The 22814-nt window shown below is 41.5% G+C and overlaps 3 protein-coding genes across 3 annotated transcripts; all 3 read left to right on the forward strand.

Annotated features, from left to right (window-relative positions):
- Nucleotides 1-348: 348 nt before the first annotated feature.
- Nucleotides 349-4796, forward strand: gp1bb (glycoprotein Ib platelet subunit beta). Its single transcript, XM_086314935.1, has 2 exons — nt 349-2034; nt 3450-4796. Exon 2 carries the CDS (start codon nt 3462-3464, stop codon nt 4074-4076), a length of 615 nt encoding a protein of 204 aa, XP_086171061.1. The 5' UTR covers nt 349-2034; nt 3450-3461; the 3' UTR covers nt 4077-4796.
- Nucleotides 4797-5612: 816 nt separating this feature from the next.
- On the forward strand, nt 5613-18109 carry dhx37 (DEAH (Asp-Glu-Ala-His) box polypeptide 37). The gene is made up of 27 exons (XM_086314931.1): nt 5613-5719; nt 5899-6014; nt 6106-6275; nt 6811-6923; nt 7029-7389; nt 7486-7634; nt 7735-7827; nt 7942-8038; nt 8390-8503; nt 8593-8809; nt 9101-9199; nt 9283-9353; nt 9439-9574; nt 9662-9738; nt 10255-10487; nt 11296-11407; nt 11496-11602; nt 12202-12390; nt 12584-12708; nt 12998-13114; nt 13198-13370; nt 13450-13564; nt 13909-14046; nt 14126-14220; nt 14760-14833; nt 14963-15060; nt 15145-18109. The coding sequence occupies exons 2-27, from the start codon at nt 5912-5914 to the stop codon at nt 15219-15221; spliced, it is 3453 nt and encodes a 1150-aa protein (XP_086171057.1). The 5' UTR covers nt 5613-5719; nt 5899-5911; the 3' UTR covers nt 15222-18109.
- A 119-nt stretch (nt 18110-18228) lies between these two features.
- ufd1l (ubiquitin recognition factor in ER associated degradation 1) lies at nt 18229-22735 on the forward strand. The gene is made up of 12 exons (XM_086314937.1): nt 18229-18382; nt 18585-18717; nt 19655-19687; nt 19773-19894; nt 20224-20354; nt 20449-20521; nt 20720-20788; nt 20870-20938; nt 21012-21062; nt 21152-21240; nt 21922-22006; nt 22103-22735. Exons 1-12 carry the CDS (start codon nt 18380-18382, stop codon nt 22175-22177), a joined length of 933 nt encoding a protein of 310 aa, XP_086171063.1. The 5' UTR covers nt 18229-18379; the 3' UTR covers nt 22178-22735.
- The last annotated feature ends 79 nt before the right edge of the window (nt 22736-22814 follow it).

Consider the following 22814-nt stretch of genomic DNA (forward strand, 5'->3'; position numbering starts at 1 on the left):
CTTAACCTAAAATAATTCAAAAGAATTCACAATCTAATCATTTGTTTGTTAATTGTGTTTTGTCTTATTGATTTGTATCTGCAAACTAATTGGAGTAAAATTGCAATTTGCTTCTCCGAAGGGCTGTATGAACATAAAACAGAAATATCCAAGATCACTACAACTTCCTCAGATTTGTTTTTAAGCATATAAACACCCCAAAGTCAAACTGGGGTTTCACTGCTCAGAGAGACTACAACAAGCGCGAGACTTACATCTCAGAATCTACACGCCTCAGTTAGCATGTCAATGTTGAAGTTCATGACAGTACAATTAGAAAAAGACTGAACGAGCATGGTCTTGGTTGGAAAGGCTGCCAGGAGAAAGCCTCTTCTCTCAGGAAAGAACGTGGCACAGCTCAGATGTGCAAAGCTGCATCCGAACAAATGACAAGTTCTCGGTGATGGAGGTGTGATGATTTAGGCTTGGTTTGCAGCCACGGGACCTGGGCACTTTGCACTCATTGAGTCAGTCATGAACTCCCCTAATATCAAAAGTACTCTAGAGTTGAACTGAAGCTTGGCTGAAAATGGGTCATACGACAGAAGAATAAAGGTGTTGTAAAGGTGCAGTGAAAGTCCAGAAATGCTGTGGGAGCTAAGAAAGCTGTGCATAAACGAACGCTCTATGAACTGAAACTGTGTTGTAAAGAAGAGTGGGCCAAAATTCCTCAACAACACTGAGTCCTACAAATATCTTTATTTGCACATGACTGTACGTAACCGCTGTCAGACAGTTTAAAACAGAAGAAAAAAAATATGTTTTTGATTTTTCAGCATTTTTGTGCTCCTTATTGGCTCCTTATGGAATATTTAATATTAGACTTAATACATGCCATGTCTGGCGTGCATTAAGACACATAAACTATAAAATTATAAAAGTAGATTATAAAGAATTGTACACTTCAAATTATTACACATATTTAATACATGTTTGTAGTTTGCTATACAGAACTAGGAAGAGTCTAGAGGGTCGTGGGGTGGAGTGAAAATAAGTCATTAAAAACTTTATTGTCCTCACATTAAATTCTCCATTTATGTCATGATGGGAAAAAAATTGTCACGGTCTGGGTGTGTGGCTGTAAAATTCCGCTGAAGGTCTGGACCTCCCTGGTATCCACCCATGGGCAGGGCCTACAGCCTCCCTCACCTGAAGCTGATTGAAGCAATTAGGTTGGAGATTTAAGCTGCTTGCTGACACTGCTTCCTCGCCATTTCATCAACTAGCCTATTTACTCCTGGGAATTCCATCACACTGAACAACTCATCTTGGAAATCTGGTTAACCCGCCTGCTTTCAGAATCATCTCCTTGCCTCACCTGCCTGCCCTTACACCACCACGGGACCTTCACCGCTCAGGACAGCTGACACACACCACCAAACCCACCCGGGCTGCACCACCTCTCCTTCAACGCTTCCATCTCCCACCTGCACATGCGTACCTAATCACCAGCCAGCTGCCATTGCTTTCTTGGGCCTGTCTCCTTGCTTTATCCCTCTCTCCTGGCCAAGACCCTCACGCCCCATGTGTCAAGCCTTAAGCCAAGTGCCATTGTAAACATCATCCTTGTGTTAGTTAATAAAACTTTGTTAAACCCTTTCCTCAGCCTCCGCTTTGGGTTCTCTGCATGTGGGTTTGATCTTTGGTACTCAGCCTCCGGCCGTTTTGTGACAAAAACATTTCTAGCCTCATGTGATCTCAATAAAAGGCCGACAATCGATTACTGTGTGAAAATACTCAAACTTTAAAAATAAAGAAAATCTTTTTACAGCTCTTTTTAGAACTTTATTAGGATTTAAATCATCAAAACATAGCGGGTGGCATGTTTTCCACATTGGTGTGCATGTTCTGTGCGTGCATGTGCACAGGCGTGTGCATGCCTGAGCTCATAATTTGACAGCGGTCTTTATCAGTGAGAGCCAGCTGGCAGTAGCACACACTCTGAGAGCAACTGTAAAAAACAGAGTCATCTCCCGAAGACGCGACGCACTGAAGGTAAAAGACTCTCCTCAGACCTTGTTTAGACTTTTCAGGTCTGCTGTGACATCATCAGTTTAATTTATTCCTCTTAAAGTTAAAGTTGATAGTTGATGTAATTACTGTGTTCTGTTTTCATTTACTCTACAGTGTAATGTACTTAGTATAAATGTGTGAAAACAGCAATGGGGTTGTGCAGCTTGTCATCAGCAGGGAGGTGTTTCCTGTAAATGTCAATGCAATTGACTAAAATTATCCAAAATTAATAATTTATCCTGTAAAACATACAATATTTGTTATTTATGAGTCCACATGATGACCTCATTATTACCATATTCTAAACATATGTGGTCATTTTGTAATGTTTATGTGTTAAATTTGTTCAAATAAATTATGCCCTAGTTTTAGATCATGGATACATCACATGCAGTTTTACATGTTTTATAAAGTCTGCATGAAATTTACTGCTAATGTCATATTAATCAGGACAAACTGCTCAAACAATGTATGATCAAATACAAAGCAGATACTGTGACCAGTAAAATGAAAACACCTGCACACATGAATGCATTTTTAGCTACAACAACACAAAACTGCAGCCTCACAACAGAACCGAGACTTTGTGTTTTCTGATCATTTACGTTGAGATATGAGTTTGCAGTGGACACTTGTTTGTGACACACAAACAATGACAGGCAGAGGTAACTCTAGTTTTCGAATCATTATCTCAAAATGTTGAGTTCCTTCTGAGTAAGATCGAGTTTTTAAGACGCAATTTCAAGATATTTAAACCAAAACCTTCCGCACTCATCCACGCCTCGTTTCTGTTACCTTGTGTCCTTTCCTGATTTTCTCTTCACCGATTGGCTCCTGTTTTCTTTTGTCTTTTAACTGAACTCAGTTTGCACACATTATACAAGGACTACACTCCTCCATGGGGCAGCAGCTCAGAGTTTTTTCGGTTCATGTGCGTCTCCTTGTGCAGTTAAATAACCTTTGGTCTGAAGTAAAATAAACCATAAGTACTGATTGCTGGCTCTGTTTTTGCTGATAATCCTTTTCTTTGAACTTCCAAATTACATTTATGTTATATAGAAAAAAAACCCATAAGCTCATGTATGTCTGATTTTTTCCCTCTGGCACTGGTGTGGGCATCAGATCTAAAGATCCATCATCAGTCCAACCCTTTAGATCTGAGCAGCTCTTATGCATGCTTTACTGCCTTAAGTTAGAAGAGTTTATCTTTTTGCACAATGTGGATTTTTGACTTTTTTTTATGTCAGCGCATGATGAGTTTTGCATAAACACACTAATGATCTTCATGGCTTCAATAATATACAGTGAAGAGATTGTTTCACACGATACATACAAAGGGCAGTTTTACAGTTCACCTCACTCTAATTAACCCTTGATTCCTCCTCTCTCCTCTGCAGTGATTAGGAACCATGAAGGAGTTTCTGCTCATGTGTCTGCTCCTCTTGTTTGGAGGTCAAAGGTCCTCCGCCTGTCCCCATCTCTGCTCCTGTCACGGCAGCCAGGTGGACTGCAGCAGCAGATCTCTCACAGCTTCTTCGCTGCCTTCCAGTTTCTCTGCTGGGACCTCCGAGCTCCGTCTCCACAATAACCTGCTGACCACCCTCCCTAACGGGCTCCTGGACGATCTGACCTCCCTCCGCTCCGTCTCTCTTCACGGTAACCCCTGGGCGTGTGACTGTGGCGTCCTCTATCTGCGAGCCTGGCTGCTGCGCCAACCTGCTGGCAGCACATCACACGTGGGCGTCAACTGCAGCTCCCCACCCAAACTGAGAGGTCGGCTGGTGGCGTATTTAACTGAGCAGGAGGTGCTGGACTCCTGCCACTACTGGTACTGTGACCTGGCTTTGGCCTCGCAGGTGTGTCTGCTTGTATTTGTGGTCGTGCAGGCGGCTCTGCTCGTGGCTCTCGTCTTCTTCCTCAAGAGGTTCGAGAAGGTGTCTAAAGAAGCAAAGAGAATAACAGAGGAGAGCTTTAACCCCGCGGATGGTCAGAGGGAGAACGAGTACATGCCTTTAAAGCCGTGATGTGCGAAGGGCTGATCAGCATTTGAACACCAGGGATGAAACCTCTGTCACTGTGATTTTAAGTTTAGGTGTCAAGTTGAAGGAGTAACCTGAAAATAAATATATTCAGATATGTAGAAACATAAATATATTAAACACACCAAGTTTCAGCTTCGTTTCAGGAGAGAACTCGTGAGGAAGATTTTAGATCTGAAAGGCTTGGATACAGTTTTCCCCCTTTAATTTGTCACATGTCCAGTTGCAGACCACAGTAGACCACTGTAAAATAAACTAAACAAAAACAAAGATTATTTTATCTGAGAGTAAATAAACTAACGTGTTAATAATATCATTGTGTTTGCTCTTTACACGTATCTGATCAAATGATGTATGAAACCTGATTTATCTACAAAATGTTATTTAAAAATCATATTTTATGATTTTTAAATAAAATAATAATCCATGTGTTGTTATTATCTGGATTTAAGCATAATTGAAGACCAAATGAAGGGCCGATATGTTATTTGTATCTGTTTAGGGCAATTTCAAGTTGTTTATTCTTTTGAGCTTTATTTTAGGGCAAATCTCATGATGTCTTTTGCCATTTTGCATTCATACATTGTGTAATTTGTAAGAAAACAAAGCAAAAGAAATTATTCTGATTGATGTTTTGTCATATTTGTGTAACTTTTAAGCACAAAACAAATGGTTTGATTAAATTTTTTTCTAATTGTTTCAAAACATTGTACACTTTTTTCACAATTGTATTACAAATTTCATTGCTTCCTTAGCATCCTTATTTATTATACCAACCCTCTACATGTCCTCTGTCATTACATACATGAACCTCCTCTGAGGTTTTCCGTTTTTCCTCATGCCTGGCTCCATCTTCAGCATCTTTTGTCCAGTATATCCACTATCCCCCCTCTGAATATGTCCAAACCATCTCAGCCATATCTCTCTAACCCTTGTCTCATAATCTCTCAACCTGAGTTGTTCCATCTCTTGTGTTTTTCTCAGTTTCACAGTCTCCAAACCAAAAATCACAGCAGGTCTCACTACCATCTCTTAAACCCTCCCTTTCACTCTTGTTGCTATCCTTCTTTGACAAATACCCCCTGAAACTAGCCTTCACCCTGCGATCTCAACAGAGTCCTCATACACGTCCTGTTTCTCTCTTGGCACCCATGTTTTCTCTAGAGCCACCAAAATACAGCTTTAAAATGTGCCATCAGAAGAACTTCAAATGTGTTACATCACAATTTGGAAGATTTTTGCATTCGTACGTCAAATAAACATCAATCGGACCAAATCATTATCATCAAAATAAGCTTTTTGCCATCTGATATTGGCTGACCCCATAAGACAAAAAGGACCCTTATACGTCATTTAAATGTAAGTATTTTGAGTTGATTAAATAAAAATCAATAAATAAAAAATATTATAGGTTATACAGTTTAGGTTATAAACAATATTTTTAGTTAGGATCACTAAACAACGGGACGTCGAACTTTTTCTATAGCGGAACGTTCCTACGGAGTCAAATTTTAGCGACGGACCGGTTTGGTTGATGAACACTTAAATGTTTACACGTGAGGTTAGTGCACTGCTTCAGTTTTTGGATCCAGGTGTTTAAAGTCAAATGCAGCTGTTCAGATAAGAAGGTTTGTATTTGGAGGTGTTCACAAACTTTTAATCGGTTCTGTTAATAACAATTTTAGGCTAACGATAAAGTTACCTTGTTAGCTGTCGATGTTTAGCAAGCAGTGTTTCAGACTTTTTTGGTCTTTCTCATTATAACCGGTGGCTTTGGGTTCATAGCTTTTTATTCACTGACCTACAGACTTAAGTTTAAAATGGGAAAACTAAGGAAAAAACACAACTGGAAGGGGCGACAGCAAAGTGACCCTCCGCCATCTGCAGATGAAGAGAAGACAGAAGTTGTTGTGGAACTCAAAGGTAGCAGGAAAACATCAAGAGGAGAAAACATCTTTGACACTTTGCATGTCGTGCATTCTGTGACCCTGACTCTTCTGTTTGTATAAATCAGATGGGTCCATACTGAAAGGTGTAGATGAGAGCAACGCCTTGGTCCTCCCATCCAGCAAATCCAAGAAGAATAAATCCTCGCTGCCACCAATCTCCAAGAAGAAGCCCCTCACCAAGAAGCAGAAGAAGGAGCTGCAGAAGGTCCTGGAGCGCAAGGAGAAGAAAGCTCAGGTTAGGAATCTTCGTACGTTTAGTTCTCTGTGAGGTTTTTCTATTTCATGTCGACATTAATAACTAGACTGATTACTTTAGTGACAGTGATCCATTGTTTCTAAAGTCCTGAAAGAAAGTTAATGATTTGGTTTTTAAAATGATCAAAGTGAAGTCAAAGTTGATCCTGAAGATGTGAAAATGTTTGATTTTCCTCAGTAAAGTGGAGCAGATATGTGTTATGTGCCGATAAGTACTCTGACTCTAGATATAGAAGCTGAGTACTGAGCACAGTACGATGTTGTCCTTATATTTACTGTAGCTTGTAGCTTAGCTTGTTCTCTAAAGTAATTTGAGCTATATGCTTGAAAGATTTGAATCAGGTGAAAGTTTGTTGTTATCGTTGTTTTGTTATCAGCACTGAAACATGGATGTTTTTATTGTGTTATAATAGTGATATTTTATATTACTCTCTGCTCTTTGAGGGCTCTTTGAGGGGTGAATTTTAACAGTCAAGCTCACATGCCGTTTACATGTTGCTCTCTCTTCTGTCCAGAGAGCAGAGATCCTGGCCAAACTGGCTGAGGTGCAGCTTCCAGAATCCGAACTGAAGCTGCTGTACACCACTTCCAAACTGGGAACAGGAGAAAAGCTCTACCAGGCTAAACGGTAAGAGCACAACACAACGTGTTAATCAAGACGGAGAACATGTGTGATTGTTTCTCGGTGGAGAAGGTGGAGTAAAAGCATCTTGTCTTCTTTTTTTTTATTCAGGTCAGCAGATGAAGTAAAGAATGAAGACTCTGGCCCAAAGATCAGCAGCGTCAGCGGAGCAAACAGGAAGAGAAAATGGGAGGAAGATGATGATGATGAAGAAGAACAAAAGGCAGAAGAGAGCAGTGATGTGGACACATCATCTGATGAGGATGAAGATGAGCAGGAGGATGAAGTTAGTAACACCACAGATATGAGTGAATGTAAGGAAACCAGCTCTGTCTGTCAGGAGACCAAACATGAAGTGAAGGTGGAGCAAGATGGAGAGAAAGAGAAGAAGATTTCAGATCAGGAGAAAGTTCAGAAGAAGCCGTCTGAACCAGCTATTTTCATTCCTGTTGATAGATCACCAGAAGTACAGGTGAGCACCTGAGACCGTAAAAGCATCCTGCAAACTAGAACTTAGAAAGGTGTTTTTGTGCATTTTCATCAATTCTGCATTACGATGATGCTGCAGGAGGCTCGTCTAAAGCTGCCCGTTCTGGCAGAGGAGCAGGTCATCATGGAGGCCGTGAGAGAAAATCCCAGTATCGTCATCTGTGGAGAGACTGGGAGTGGAAAAACCACTCAGGTGCCTCAGTTTCTGTATGAAGCCGGCTATGCCAGGTAGTTTGTCCAGTTTATGGTGTTGCCTTTGTAAATGTTTCATTGGAGAAAAAAAAGTGTGTGTAGTTCGCGTCATCCTGCTCACTCTTGATTCCTGCAGTGGCGGGAGGATGATCGGCATCACAGAGCCGAGGAGAGTAGCAGCAGTGAGCATGTCCCACAGAGTGGCCAAAGAGATGAACCTGCCCACACAGTAAATTAACCATTCTGTGTTCAGAGTAATTAAAAAAAACAAAACAAAACAAAACATACAGTTTAAAAGTATAACTTTGTGTTGTTAATTATATGTTTGTGTGTCTGTTATCAGGGTTGTGTCGTACCAGATTCGATACGAAGGGAACGTGACGAGTGACACAAAGATAAAGTTCATGACAGACGGTGTTCTGCTGAAGGAGATTCAGAAGGTATCATCTGCTTTCTACTGGGTCACCTAATAAATAATATGACAACAGGATGGAGGTGGAGGATCAGCCAGGTGGATGACTCGGCCTTTTTCATTTTTCACAAACGATTTCATCAGTTTGGACCAATTAAATCAGTTCTAATGAGGAAAGTTAATGCCTCACTTCCATGTTATTTGTATTAACCAGTAGTAACAAATAGTTTTTGAATTGTGTTCTGAATTAAAGGTCAAAAAATATTTGCAGTATGTTATTTTTCCCCATCTTTGAAGAAGCAGTAAAGGGATAAACAAGCATGGATTTAGTGTTACTTCAATTGTCTCCAGTTTTGTCACAGACTATTTTGTGTTGCAGGATTTTCTGCTCCAGAAATACAGCGCAATCATCATCGACGAAGCACACGAAAGGAGCGTCTACACCGACATCCTCATCGGATTATTGTCTCGTATCGTCCCCCTCAGAAACAAGGTGGGAATATCTTAACGTTTCCAATTTACGGGAAAAAAAGGGGGTTGTTTCTATAAAAACCTCTCCGTTTCTCCTCCATCTGTCTGCAGAAAGGTATGCCTATGAAGCTCCTGATCATGTCCGCTACTCTGCGGGTTGAAGACTTCACAGAAAACCAGCGGCTGTTTCGGACGCCTCCTCCCGTCATCAAGGTGGATGCTCGTCAGTTCCCGGTAACTATCCACTTCAACAAACGCACCCCGCTGGAGGATTACACTGGAGAGGCTTTTCACAAGACCTGCAAAATCCACCGGATGCTGCCTCCAGGTAGGTTTTAGAGTTTATATTTATTTACTACAGAAAGTGGTGAAGAAAGAGGGGGATTTTGATGAAAGTAAAACTGAGGATATGGGTGATGGGGCGCCTCTTTAAGGGGCTGACCATGCGACTCACGTAAGGCCATCTCAAAGCCCTGGGTTCAAATCTACCCAAGGTGGTTTTCTGTATTTGCCTGTAAAAATGACTTGTGGTGTGTCTCATTCGGGTAAACTGCAGTTAGAGTTCAGTCTTTCCACAGATACAGTCTCCACTTCTTTTATAACATGTTTTGCATTTTAGGTGGTATCCTGGTGTTTCTGACTGGTCAGGCTGAAGTTCACAGTCTCTGCAGAAGACTGAGGAAAGCTTTCCCCTTCAGGAAGGGTGACACAGCTACAGGTGAGCGGTCGGCCTCCTCAAACTCTGACGTATATCTGAGCTGGGACTGTGGTTCTGTGTATTTACTTGAGTTTTGTATCCAGCTGAAGATGAGGAAGCCGAAACCTCAGAGGCAATGAGGAAGTTCAAAAAGGCCAAACAGAAGAAGACTGTTGTAAGTCAGCTTTTTAAAAAATATATTCTGTCCACCTCAGTCCTCAACAGATATTGAACAGAAGTGTTTTAACTGTTGTCTCCAGTCTCTACCCCGAATCGACTTGGATAACTACTCCGCCCTGCCAGTGGATGAAGGTGATGAGGACAGAGAGGCAGGGATCGGAGACGAGGAGGATGGAGACTCCGATCTTGACCTTGGAGATGATCCTGCTGATGCAGGTAAGCCACTCTGAATAAATCTCCAGTCCAGGTGGATGCGTTTCAGATGAGCAACATTACAAATTCTGCCCTGTTTCCTCTCCGTAGAGGAAAAGGCGGACGCGTCCATACCGCTCTATGTCCTCCCACTCTACTCTCTGCTGGCCCCAGAGCAGCAGGCTAAGGTGAGATTAATATCTTATCACAGAACAAACTGATAAAAAAAAAAATCATACATGACAAGAGAAGTGCCGGTGCTTGTGCGATAAAGTAAACTAAACGTTTTGGTTTTGCTTCTGATCAGTCAGACTCATCATAAAACAATACTTTAAAGAAATCTTTACTTCCCAGCAGATTTCTGTAGTTTTATTTTGAACTGAGTTTAAAATTTAAAGTCTAAACTTTCTGATTTAAAGTGCATGTCACTATAATTTCTAATAGCAGCCACTCAGTAGCTTCTGCTTTTAGTAAATAGCCATCACAGTTTTATTTATAGTGTAGGGATAAGTGCTTTTTGCTCATTTGGTTTATGTGCAAAATGAAGGGTTTAGGAAAACTAAAAGCTCCAGTTTACTGACTTTTCTAAACAAAATGTAGCTTTATACACCCTTTGAGTTCTTTTTCAGACTTTTTTCAGTAGTTTTGGAGTCACATGATGCTTTTATGATGACATCATGTATATGCGTTCTTTTTGGCTGCAGGTGTTCAGGCCTCCTCCTCCCGGCACTCGTCTTTGTGTCATCGCCACCAACGTGGCAGAGACGTCTTTGACCATTCCCGGGATCAAGTATGTGGTGGACTGCGGTCGAGTTAAGAAGCGTTTCTACGACAAAGTGACCGGAGTGTCATCCTTTAAAGTCACATGGACCTCACAGGCTTCAGCCAATCAGAGGGCTGGCAGAGCGGGACGAACCGAGCCAGGACACTGCTACCGGTCAGTGCTGTTAAACTACATAACCCTAAAACCCTAATTAGAGAGGGTTGTTTTGTTTTTTGGTTGTTTTGTTTTTTTTACACAACAAGGATTTTCACCGGCGGGAATGAGGATCAGCACCTCCAAATCTCAGGCCATGGTTCTCAGCCGGAAAAGGGTGGAGTGCCCACTCTGGGTCGGGGATGAGTTCCTGCCCCAAGTGGAGGAGTTCAAGTATCTCGAGTTCTTGTTTGCGAGTGATGGGAGAAGGGAGCCGGAGATCACAGACGGATTGGTGCTGCGGCTGCAGTGAAGCGGACGGTCCGTCGTGGTGAAGAGGGAGCTGAGTGTAAAAGTGAAGCTCTCAATTTACCGGTTGATCTACGTCCCTACCCTCACCTATGGCCACGAGTTGTGGGTAGTGACCGAAAGAACGAGATCGCGGATACAAGCGGCGGAAATGGGCTTCCTCCAAAGGGTGGCTGGCCTCTCCCTTAGAGATAGGGTGAGAAGTTCAGCCATCTGGGAGGGGCTCAGAGTAGAGCCGCTGCTGCTCCACATCGAAAGGAGCCAGCTGAGGTGGTTCGGGAATCTGACAAGGATGCCCCCTGGGTGCCTCCTGGGGTTTTTGTTCCGGGCATGTCCCACCGGGAGGAGGCCCCGGGGCAGACCCAGGACACACTGGAGAGATTATATCTCTCGGCTGGCCTGGAAACGCCTTGGTGTTCCCCCGGATAAGCTGGAGGAGGTGGCTGGCCCTGGATAAAGCGGAAGAAGATGGATGGATAGATGGATGGATTTTCACCACAGTTTCTCCTTGTTTCTGCAGGTTGTACTCCTCTGCAGTGTTTGGAGACTTCGCTTTGTTCTCAGAGGCGGAGATCACTCGCAGGCCTGTGGAGGACCTGGTTTTACAGATGAAAGATCTCAACATAGAAAAAGTCAGTAAAATCTGAAATGCTGTCTTAAAGGGGAACAAAATTGTGATAACAGGGTTTTAACCAGAGTCATATTTTGTGTTTTCTGCAGGTGGTCAATTTTCCTTTTCCCACACCTCCCTCTACTGAGGTTCTTGTTGCAGCAGAGCAGTTATTAGTGTCGCTGGGAGCTCTGGAAGAGCCTCCGTGTACTGGAAGGTAATTTTTTACTGTTCCATTTAAGTGTAATTGATGAGTCCCCTTTTTTTCTTGGAACACAAAATATATTTATTAAAAGGGTGGTTTTACTTCAAAGATGGCTCCTGCATAGAGACATGGAAAAAATTTAAATGAAATCTATACTGGGCAGAATCCTGCAGGTATTGATATTGTACGTTTCAGTTTACTTTCATGCGTTTTAGCTCCTAGCTGGTGGCTCCTAGCCTTCACTGTCTAGAGCAGCTGTAGTGAGTCATAATGTTGTTTAAATGGACACTTGAGCATTATCAGGATTTCTGCTTTAATAAAAGCATAAAATTCAGTTTTATTCAGTTTTATTTAAATCAAATCACAACAACCGTCGCCTCAAGAAACTCTAAATTGTAAGGAAAAGCCTGTGTGTATATTGTGAGAGAAAACCCCAACAATCACACAACCGCCTTATAGCAAGCGCTTGGCAACAATGGGAAAGAAAAACTCCCTTTTAACAGGAAGAAACTTTCTTGAACACACTGAGTAATCACTCACTACAGTTTAGAAAAAGTGAAAAGGTATAAAACAGTCTTGTGCAAACTTGTAAACTGTTTATTTCTTATAAGGTTGAAAGACATGCAGCGAGCGAAGCTGAGCTGTCCCATCACCCCTCTGGGCAGAGCGATGGCGTCGTTCCCCGTGGCGCCGCGTTACGCTAAAATGTTAGCGCTCGGGAAGCAGCAGGATTGTCTGCCATACGTCATCGCTGTGGTAGCAGCCATGACAGTTCGGGAAATTTTTGAAGACCTCGACAGGTGAGAAAAGTGTAAAAATTGATGCTTTGGAGGAGCAGATCACCACATATAGATGAGACTAACTTTAAATGTAGGATGAAATCTTGAAATACCCTTCAAGCTCAGTCTGTTTTCGAGCCGTATATATATGATTTTTTTTATTTATTTTTAATAGCTATAATTTTTTTTCCTTTTCCTCTGTTTCTCTCCTCAGACCTGCTCGTAGTGAAGATGAGAGCTCCAAGCTCAACCAACGTCGAGCTCGGCTGACCCAAATGAGGAGGTTGTGGGCTGGGCAAGGAGCCTCGCTCCTGCTGGGGGACCTCATGATTATGCTGGGTGAGCTTACTCTTTGTTCAAGTTGCACTAGTGGTCAGTATTGTACAACAGTGTTTTAGGCAGTCTGTTAGATTGCATGCTTAGTGTGTTGTATGGCTCCAAAACCATAAATTCCTTAAAGGTTTTAGCAACAAGCCGAATTTTGAGGTGAAGCTGAAACAGCAGGAGGCTCTTCATTAGAATAATTTTTACAGAGACAGATTTAACTGGGGTCCATGAAGCCTTTTAAAAAAAATGTACTGCTTGAATATATTACATATGTTAATAACTTGCATTCCTGTGTCTCCAGGTGCTGTTGGTGCTTGTGAATTTGCTGGCTGCACTCCCAGGTTTTGTGAGAACAGTGGGCTGAGGTATAAAGCTATGGTGGAGATCAGAAAGCTCAGAGGACAACTTACCAATGCAGGTACATGCACACAGCAAACTCAGATAATCAACATGTCTGCCTCTGAAACACAGCTGCAAGTCATTTTTCTTCCCTCCTCCCAGTGAACGCTGTGTGTCCAGAGGTGGGGGTCTTTGTGGATCCCAAGATGACTCCACCGACGGAGCACCAGGTGGTTTGCTTGCGGCAGATTGTTCTGGCAGGTCTCGGAGACCATCTTGTGAGGCGTGCCCAGGGAGAGGATTTGGTGGACCCGAAATGGAAGAATGCATACAAGGTCTGTAATTGAACATTAGAAGTATATACTGTGTTATGGGTCTCTTCACATCCTCATCTTTATCCATTTTTGCTCATAGACGCCACTTATGGATGAGCCTGTGTTCATTCATCCAAATTCTGCGTTGTTCAAAACGCTGCCAGAGTTTGTGGTCTACCAGGAGGTCATGGAGACCAGCAAGATGTACATGAGAGGTAAATGAGACTGAAAGGGAATAAAATCACATGTGTCCTCTTAATTCATGTAGAACTGACTGCCCGGATGTGTCTGATTCCTACGTGTGTGACAACTTTTTATAGTTGAATATATAAAAGGGACTACCTTGTGATTAAAAGGTTGTTACTGCATGAATCTGCAGGTCCATCTTTTATAGTCTGTGGCACAGTCCTGATTGTATGGCTGCTTACATGCTTGTTTTTAATCATTTTTACCTATTTTCTAAATATCTTCCTTCTTTAATCCCTAATTAAAGGACAAAGTGGCGCTGGGTTACTGAAACAAGATTTGCAGACTGATGCCTTTCCTTTATTCCTGTCAGGTGTTTCAGCTGTTGAAGCAGAGTGGGTCCCACAGTTTCTCCCGCAGTACTGTCACTTTGGCTCTCCGCTAGAGTCACCGTCCCCGTGGTTCTGTTCTTCTACCGGCACCATCAGATGCCACCGTTCAAGCACCTTCTGTGAGTTCTCCACAGCCGAGCACTAGAGCTGAAACCTCTTTCTGCCTACAGTGGATTAACTGCTGTGTTCCTCCTGTAGTCCGTGTGGGTTGGCAGTTGCCTGCAGTGGAGATGGAGTATCCAGAGGGCCTGGAGCGCTACAAGCTGTTTGCCAAGTTTCTTCTGGAGGGACAGGTACTGGTTTTTGTTTATCCTGAGCAATCCTTCCTGTAGTTCATCCATCCATTTTCTTCCGCTTATCCGGGGCCGGGTCGCGAGGGCAGCAGCCTAAGTAGAGAAGCCAGACATCTCCCCCGCCACCTCCTCCAGCTTATCCGGCGGAACACCAAGGCGTTCCCAGGCTAGCCGAGAGATATAATCTCTCCTGGTTCTGCCCGGTTTCGTCCTCCTGGTGGGACATGCTTTACTCTGAACCCCTCCCAGATGGCTGAACTCCTCAGCATATCTCTAAGAGGGAGGCCGGCCACCCTTCTAAGAAAGCTAATTTCTGCCGCTTGTATCCACAATCTCGTTCTTTCAGTCACTACCCAAAGTTTGTGATCATAGGTGAGGATAGGGACGTAAATCCATTTGGTTTGCATAATTATCCTTGTGACAAAAACAGTAATAGATCAATTAAAAACACGGGAAACCTTGCAAGGGCTGCACAATTAATAAACTTGCCAGGAGCAGTTATCTCACTCACTGTAATGTGTACTTTGTATGGTTAACAGGTTTGTCCTGCACTAAAGAAACACAGCAGTCACCTGCTCTCAAACCCCTCCATCATGCTGAAAACATGGGCAAAGTAAGTTGGTGCTCTCACACACACTTTTAATCCCTTTTTACTGCATTTCTTAATTCATTTACTCCATAAACCAGCGCATCTCGAGGAGGTTTTTTTTCCCTCTTACTGTCACGTCTTTGCTGTTTTTAGGTTGCAGCCCAGGACAGAGGCTTTCCTGGGAGTACTGGTGTCAAAGAAAGTTGACTGCAGAGATGCACTCCACTCTGTCTGGAAGACTGAAGAGAAATGTAAGCATTAATGTTGTTAGTTTGCTTCTGATTTGGTTAGTTGTTTTGTCATCTAATTGTAGAATTTTTTTTCTCCTCCTCCAGTTCTGCTTACTGCATACTGCCAGTGGTTACCTGAATCTGTGCACCAGGAAGTAGCTAAAAGTTGGCCTCCTCTATAAAAGCCTGCGTCTAAACAACCGAGATAATACAACAGACTCTTGACCGGAGACATCACATGGAGCTACATTTTGGCAGAGCCTAAATCTTTTGACTGTGGTGTCTGTCTTTTATGGTTAATCAAAGGGTGTTTACAATATCACAACACTGCCTTAGTATTAGTTTTATATTTTATTTACTGTACCACTTGTAAAGAAGATATACAGGCACAGTTGAAATGTCTTTTAACTTGTAATCAGTGTGCTGCTGTTTATGTGTCTGATTTGGTCTTCATAAGACTTATAAACACTGACTGTGAGAGGCTGGCATTTGACCTTTTTTCATGCTTATTAATACGTGTGCTTGAAGGTTAAAGGTCAACTGAACCAATTTTGCACTGTATGGCATTTTATTTGTCATGAGGATTATTACCAGCTTATGAAGAAAATAAGACTTGATGTCAGCTTGGGCTACTCTAACTCTAGGATGGAGTCAGAGTCAACAAACTGTTAAAGCAAGTGGATGTTTACTAGGTGGGAGTGGTTGAGAATGAAAGCGCTGAATAAGCTTTGTGTAAAATAACTTGAAAAAAAGAGCACTACCAGGGGTGGATCTAGAAGGGTGGTGTGGGGTGGCATGTGCCACCCTAAAATGTTCCCTTGCCACCTTAACTGCCACCCTAGTTTTGTATATGACAGTGTTTATTAAAATAAGACAACATTAACACTTTGAGCCTAGCTACAGTTAACCCTGAATATAAATTCTAAAAGTGAATATATTGCATAGTGTTACCCTCCTCCCACTCACCATTAACAAATGGTTCAGCCCAAAGTGCAGACCGGCTTTTTTTCTTGTTGTCAGTAGGAAGCGATGCCTATGACTGTGCCAGAGCACATTTTAAATCAACACCATGGGCATTTCAGATTTTACACAAAAAAAACCAACAGTGTGAAACTTAATAATAATAATAATAATGGATTGGATTTATATAGCGCTTTTCAAGGCACCCAAAGCACTTTACAATGCCACTATTCATTCACTCTCACATTCACACACTGGTGGAGGCAAGCTACGGTTGTAGCCACAGCTGCCCTGGGGCAGACTGACAGAAGCGAGGCTGCCATATCACACCATTGGCCCCTCTGGCCAACACCAGTAGGCGGTAGGGTAAAGTGTCTTGCCCAAGGACACAACGACCAGGACAGAGAGCCCGGGGATCGAACTTAAGTAAGACTTGTGTTTGTGTTGCTTTCTGGATTTTATACTTATTGAGCTACATATTTATTAATTATGCAGGCTATAAAGTACATAAATGATAAATGGCCTGTATTTGTATAGCGCTTTTACTAGTCCCGCTTAGGGACCCCAAAGTGCTTTACACACCCAGTCATCCACCCATTCACACACTGGTGGAGGCAAGCTACAGTTGTAGCCACAGCTGCCCTGGGGCAGACTGACAGAAGCGAGGCTGCTATATCGCACCATCGACCCTTCTGGCCAACACCAGTAGGCAGTAGGTGAAGTGTCTTGCCCAAGGACACAACGACCGAAACTGTCCGAGCCGGGGCTCGAACCAGCAACCTTCCGATTACAAGGCGAACTCCTAACTCTTGAGCCACGGTCGTCCCACATAACATCAAAATTCACATATTTTATCTAATGGAAATCTTCAACTATGTGGGCTACAGAAAATAATTAAGTTATAGACGATATTTATATGAAATATATGTATACTTAGTGCATTTGAATCATTTTAACCATATGTAACACCTGCATATGTTTTTTAAAGGCTTTGATTTTGCCACCCCATTTGATTTCCATGCTACCCTAACAAAATTTCTCTCACTCTGAGTGCTACAGATGTGATGTTTGCTTAGAGAGTGTTGATGGAGAAGTATAAAGAAGGTCAGGAGTTGCATTGTGTCAGTTGTGCATTGTGTGTGTGGAGCGAGAGAAAGCATAAGGAACTGTAGTCAGGTATACCAGAGAACTACGTGAGGGTGGAGCAGGACATGTATGAAGGCAGTGAGACAGTTTTGAAGGTCTTTGTAATAGTTACAAAGTAGCACAGGAACAGAGCCGGAGGGAGAAAGAGAGCCAGGGACAACAATCATCCACAACTATTTTCAGTTGTGGATGATAAAGGATTCAGAAAGTTTATTCATGCATGCCCATATGACAGAGAATATGCATCTTCTTTTTGTTTTCATATTTTAATTTATATTTAATTGTGTTGTGGTTTGAAGAGTTTTGTGTTGTTTCACTTTAAATTTGTTTAATAAAAGGAAAAAGCTGGAAATTTAAATAGTTAAAAGTTGAAATGTGAATAGCTGGTTTTTGTATTATATGATTTATTTATTACATTTTATGTGGAGTGAATAAATAAAAGTATTTTTACGGTGGCCCCTAGAGACAAAGCACGTACAAACTTCAAAACACGTATGAACTCTGAAGCACGTAAAAACTGCTCCAGTGCTCCAGAATGCTAGGCGCAGTGTTGAGCTTTTGTTACCTAGTGGCTACACAAGCCAGCAAGTACCAATGACCTGATTTGGTGTGTGGTAATAACAGGTAAATGAACTTTTTTTTTTTTAAATTATTTGAATATATATGAGTGCTTGTGTATAAATACACAAACCATACACATATGCTTTCAATTGTGTAATTTAAGTGATCTAGATAGCTCTGTTTTGGACGTTCAGTTAACTCTAAGAATGTGTTTTGGAGTTTGTACGTGCTTTTTGGAGTTTGTATGTGCTTTGTCTCTAGGGGCCACCACATATATTTATATATAAACATATATAAATAAAACCACTTTTTTTTACATTAGTAATTCCTTTTGTGCATAATTTTATATTATTGTTAATAATAAATTAATTAAAGCAACAAAACAACCTGAAGAGCCGGTTCGGAGCCGAAAGAGCCGGTTCGGAGCCGAAAGAGCCGGCTCTTTTTAGTGAGCCAAAACGAAAGAGCCGGTTCTCTAAAAAGATCCGGAAATCCCATCACTAGTGGCCTTTTGCACATGCGTGGTATCGATCGGGTTTCCGGTACGGATCTGGTAGTGACTACAATTTCAGTTGTTTACAACGTTGGAAATTGTAAATTTTTCTGTAAATTAGAAAACTGAAGCAAACATCATTAAGCGGGCGTTTAGCAGCGAGGAACAGAAACAGTCAACATGGTGAGCACTGTGGTTTTTCTCGCCGGTGACGTTGTATCAAAACAAATCGTAGTTGCTCCAGTTTTAGTTAGCTAGCGGCTAGCAACAGGACTACAGCACAGCATAAAGATTCCCTGTCCTGAACAATTAAATTGTTATCTATTTGCTCTGAAGTATACACGTGACCTGAGTTTGACTGACAATCCTGATGTTTGTTCCACAGTTTTCCTTCCATGTGTTTGACCACCAGTTGGCCCGGGGCTTTCAGAACCGCTTCTCCACTCAGTACCGATGCTATTCGGTGTCCATGCTGGCTGGACCCAACGACCGCTCCGATGTTGAGAAAGGAGGCAAAAGTGAGTCTCATTAAAAGAATGGTCATGTTGGTTCAGACAGTCACTCAGTTCAAGGTTTCTGAACAAAAGATATTGAAGTACAGTATTTTCTCCCATACCACTCGTTCAAATCAAAGTATGTATGGGTGAAGAATTAAATGAAGACCTTAATCTTTGACCTTTGCAAATGCAGGATCTGGTGATTCTGTTTTGCTTGTTGGCATAGTTTGGGTCCACTGTTGCTTTTTAGAGGGAAAGGTCACTAGAAACCAATTTGCTCTGACTGATCACTTTTATCTTGTGATCAAACATTTTAATCCTGATGGGAGAAAATGAAACTCCCATCCTTAATCCTCAAGAGGTCACTATGAACATGTTGTTTTAGTTCAGTATGCTAGACAGTGCTCTCCACCATCAATATTAAAATATCAAAAAAGGGAATGTGTTTTGGAAGATTGGTGCATCATCAGTCCTCTACATTTCAGAGACTGGGGGAAATGAGTTTCCTTTGTAGGGTGTCTAGGCTCTCATTTAGAGATAAGGTGGGGAACTTAGTCATTGGGAAGGACCTCAGGGTAGGCCTTCTACTTCATCACATCAGTTTAGGTCGTTCATAGAGTTTGATGAGCAATGGTGTGATGTATGGCAGATTTACATGTAGCTAATTTTCTGCATTCACCACTGTATTGTGGGTGTAATCTGTGCCAACATCCACATGGTGTAACCAGCTCCCTTGTCCAAACATACATCCAGTACCGCAAACATATCTGAAGTTATTTAACTATTTATTGCTTTGTGGTACTTGTTAGAAAACACAACTGTAAAAAAAATATCCTCAAAATGTCCAAGTTTATGTTAGTATGTATAAGGTGAAAGTTACATATCATATTTCTTTATATTTATTTTATGAAAACACATATTTTCCTTAAAATAACTGTTATTTTTCTTTTCTTTTCAGTAATAATGCCACCTTCTGCTCTCGACCAGCTCAGTAAGCGCATGTTAATTCAAAACCTTCTTACTAAATGTCCTTTTTACATCCTGTTTTTAGCATTGCTCTATATTCCTCTGTTCAGGCAGGCTTAACATTACCTATCCAATGCTGTTCAAGCTGACCAACAAGAACTCAGACAGAATGACACACTGTGGTGTCCTGGAGTTTGTGGCAGACGAGGGAATCTGTTACCTGCCTCACTGGGTGAGAAACAGTAATGAGTGTCTCGTGTCAGCAGTGGAGGAGCACTTACATATTCTTCTTGTGTGGAAGTGGATAACAATGTTTTAGAAGTATGGGTTTAAAAATTCAAATTTGTTGGTATACTCCAGCTTCCTTCCACAGTGAAAGTATTTGCATGTTAGGTTAATTGGTGATTCTGGTTGTCTGTCTCTGTGTCTTAGCCCTGTGATGGTGACCTGTCTAGAGTGTACCCCGCCTTGCACTCTTTCCCCCATGACCTGATAGATGGATGGAAATAGAAAAAAAAAAATAAGGCTGGAGTGACATTTGCTGTATTTTGTTCACTGCAGATGATGCAGAATCTCCTGTTAGAGGAAGGCGGTCTTGTTCAAGTGGAAAGTGTTAACCTCATGGTGGCCACTTACTCAAAGTTCCAGCCTCAGAGCCCCGACTTCCTGGACATTACAAACCCCAAGGCAGTGTAAGGAGTACAGGCTGAAATGTTTATTTCAACTTTAAATTTTTATTTTTTTGACACTTCATGTTTTAACATAAGTGGTTAACATTCATTACAGACTGGAGAACGCACTGAGAAACTTTGCATGCTTGACAACTGGTGATGTCATAGCCATTAACTACAACGAAAAGGTGAATCAGTTTCTTTAAGTCATTGTTGGGATTATATGTGACCAAGGGTTGTTCTTGGAGAGTTTCCTGGAAGATTAAACATAAAAATGCCTCTAATGAATGTGGTCATAGATGGCTTTGATCAGGTGTTTATATACTCTGTTACAGCCTACATGCTATATATATATATATATATATATGGTAATCTGTGTGTTTCAGATATATGAGCTGCGAGTCATGGAGACCAAACCAGATAAAGCAGTATCCATCATCGAGTGTGATATGAATGTAAGATCCTGGACTTCACCACAGTCACAGTGAATTGTTCTGTTGCTTTATTCGCTCACGTGCTGTTACTTTGCTGTTCAGGTGGATTTTGATGCTCCCTTGGGTTACAAAGAGCCTGAACGACGGCCTAATCACCAGGATGAACCGACAGTAAGGAGCAAACCATCGTGGTAACTGTACGTTTTCTCCTTTGAACAATGTAATAAAACTGTTTTTCTGACAGGAGGAAGAAACAGATCCCAGCAGTTACGCTGACATGGACACAGGCTTCAGAGTGAGTTCAAGTTAATGTGTACTTACTGCTACTAAAAGTACTTGAATAACATAATCTAATTTAATCTCTAATCTGTGCTTTATTTTCAGGCTTTCACCGGTTCTGGTAATCGTTTGGATGGTAAAACTAAAGGGATTGAACCCAGCCCTGCTCCCCTTGCCCCAAGTGACATTAAAAGGTGAAAAGATGTTGTTTCTTACACATTCCCATAAAAATAACTCAACTGTTAAGTGGCCTAACAGACAAGCTATTTTTACAGGGAATGTTACACCTTTATTTAACAGCGTATTGCAAATTGATGAGGAGAGGGATGACAGTCAACTCAAACTGCTGTTCAGTATATGAAAGCCCCCAAGCAGGAGCTATTATATCTATTAGGCTATGTTAGATATCTCAGACTTGAGTTGAGACATAGAATGTGACACCTTGAGGCACATGGGTTTGTCACGTGATATATTTAAATAAAGTTCTGAGCAGTTTATGTATTTTTTATGCTTCATAAAAACAGAGAGGAATACCGGATTTATGCTCTAAGGCAACTGGGTACCCTGGTCTTAACCCTGAAGCCTAAAGCCTGAACCATAACAGAATTGTCAGAAAATTCTTTGCTTACCTTTTTTAAAAAATAAAAATTGGAGTGGTTATTGAACTTTCTGAATGGGCCACACGGCGTTGCACATCTGTGGTGAGTCTTTGTCTCTACAAAGATGTACTGAACACCAACGAAGTATAAAATATAGCGATGTAACTATACATTGGTGTTGTCCCACATATTTTTTTAAAGCTGTGACAGCACACAGCCACACCACGCAGACAATGGTTTTCCAAGCTGTTGTGTGTCTAATGTTTCGTCACACAGAGGGATTCCCAACTATGACTTCAAAATTGGCAGGATTACCTTCATTCGAAACTCCAGACCTCTGCCCAGGAAAATTGTGGATGATGTAAGTAATGCAAACAGTTCTCTTTCCTGGCTATTTTTAAAGTCCTACATTTAGTTCTCAAGCCATATTTTTCAATTTTCTTCTGAATCTTCTCAGGATGATGCCATAAACAGATTCATCGCCTTCTCTGGACAAGGGCAGTCACTACGCAAGAAGGGCCGAAAACCTTGAAGAGTTACAAACGAGGAGTCTGACTCATGTGCACAGAGCTAGCTTATTCTTTTCACCTTCAGCAGCAAAGTAAAATATTGGTTTTCAGATGCGTTGGTTTTGCCCCTCTGCCCCTTTTTAAATGGAGGTTTTGCTGTTGATTATAGCGTGTAATTAAAAGTCTGACAGTAATATTTTGCTCAAAAGAATCTGAGCAGCCTAAAATACTGTCTGCTCTAATTTGGTATTCACAAATTCAGAGTGACTGATTTTCTGCCAATATCTTATCAAGAACATGAAAAAATGACAGCAAACATCTTTCTTATATCAGATTGAATGACCTCTGACTCTGCGCAGACCCATCTTTTCCATAATTCTTTTTTTATTTTTACAATCCACTTTAAAATGGCTGTTATCCACAATCCCAGTGTTACTGTAAAATGGGAGCTTTTTGTTTTGATTATACTAAGAAAATTTTTATGTTTGAGGGTTTTTTTTCCAGACTTTTAGGAATTTTTTCTTTTGCTTTATTTATCAACAAATAAAATTGTTTTGAAATGAATTACACTCAGACCTATTTTTGAGGTATTATGCTCTTTCTGTGACATCACCTGAGTTGAGTATTTATATTCGAAGAAGATGATCATTGGATAAACTA

The sequence above is a fragment of the Aulonocara sp. 'chitande type north' Nkhata Bay genome, linkage group LG12 (genome assembly GCF_057382095.1).
Source record: "Aulonocara sp. 'chitande type north' Nkhata Bay isolate Kocher_YH1m ecotype deep benthic linkage group LG12, A_spYH_male_GT1.1, whole genome shotgun sequence".
NCBI classification, from domain to species: domain Eukaryota; kingdom Metazoa; phylum Chordata; class Actinopteri; order Cichliformes; family Cichlidae; genus Aulonocara; species Aulonocara sp. 'chitande type north' Nkhata Bay.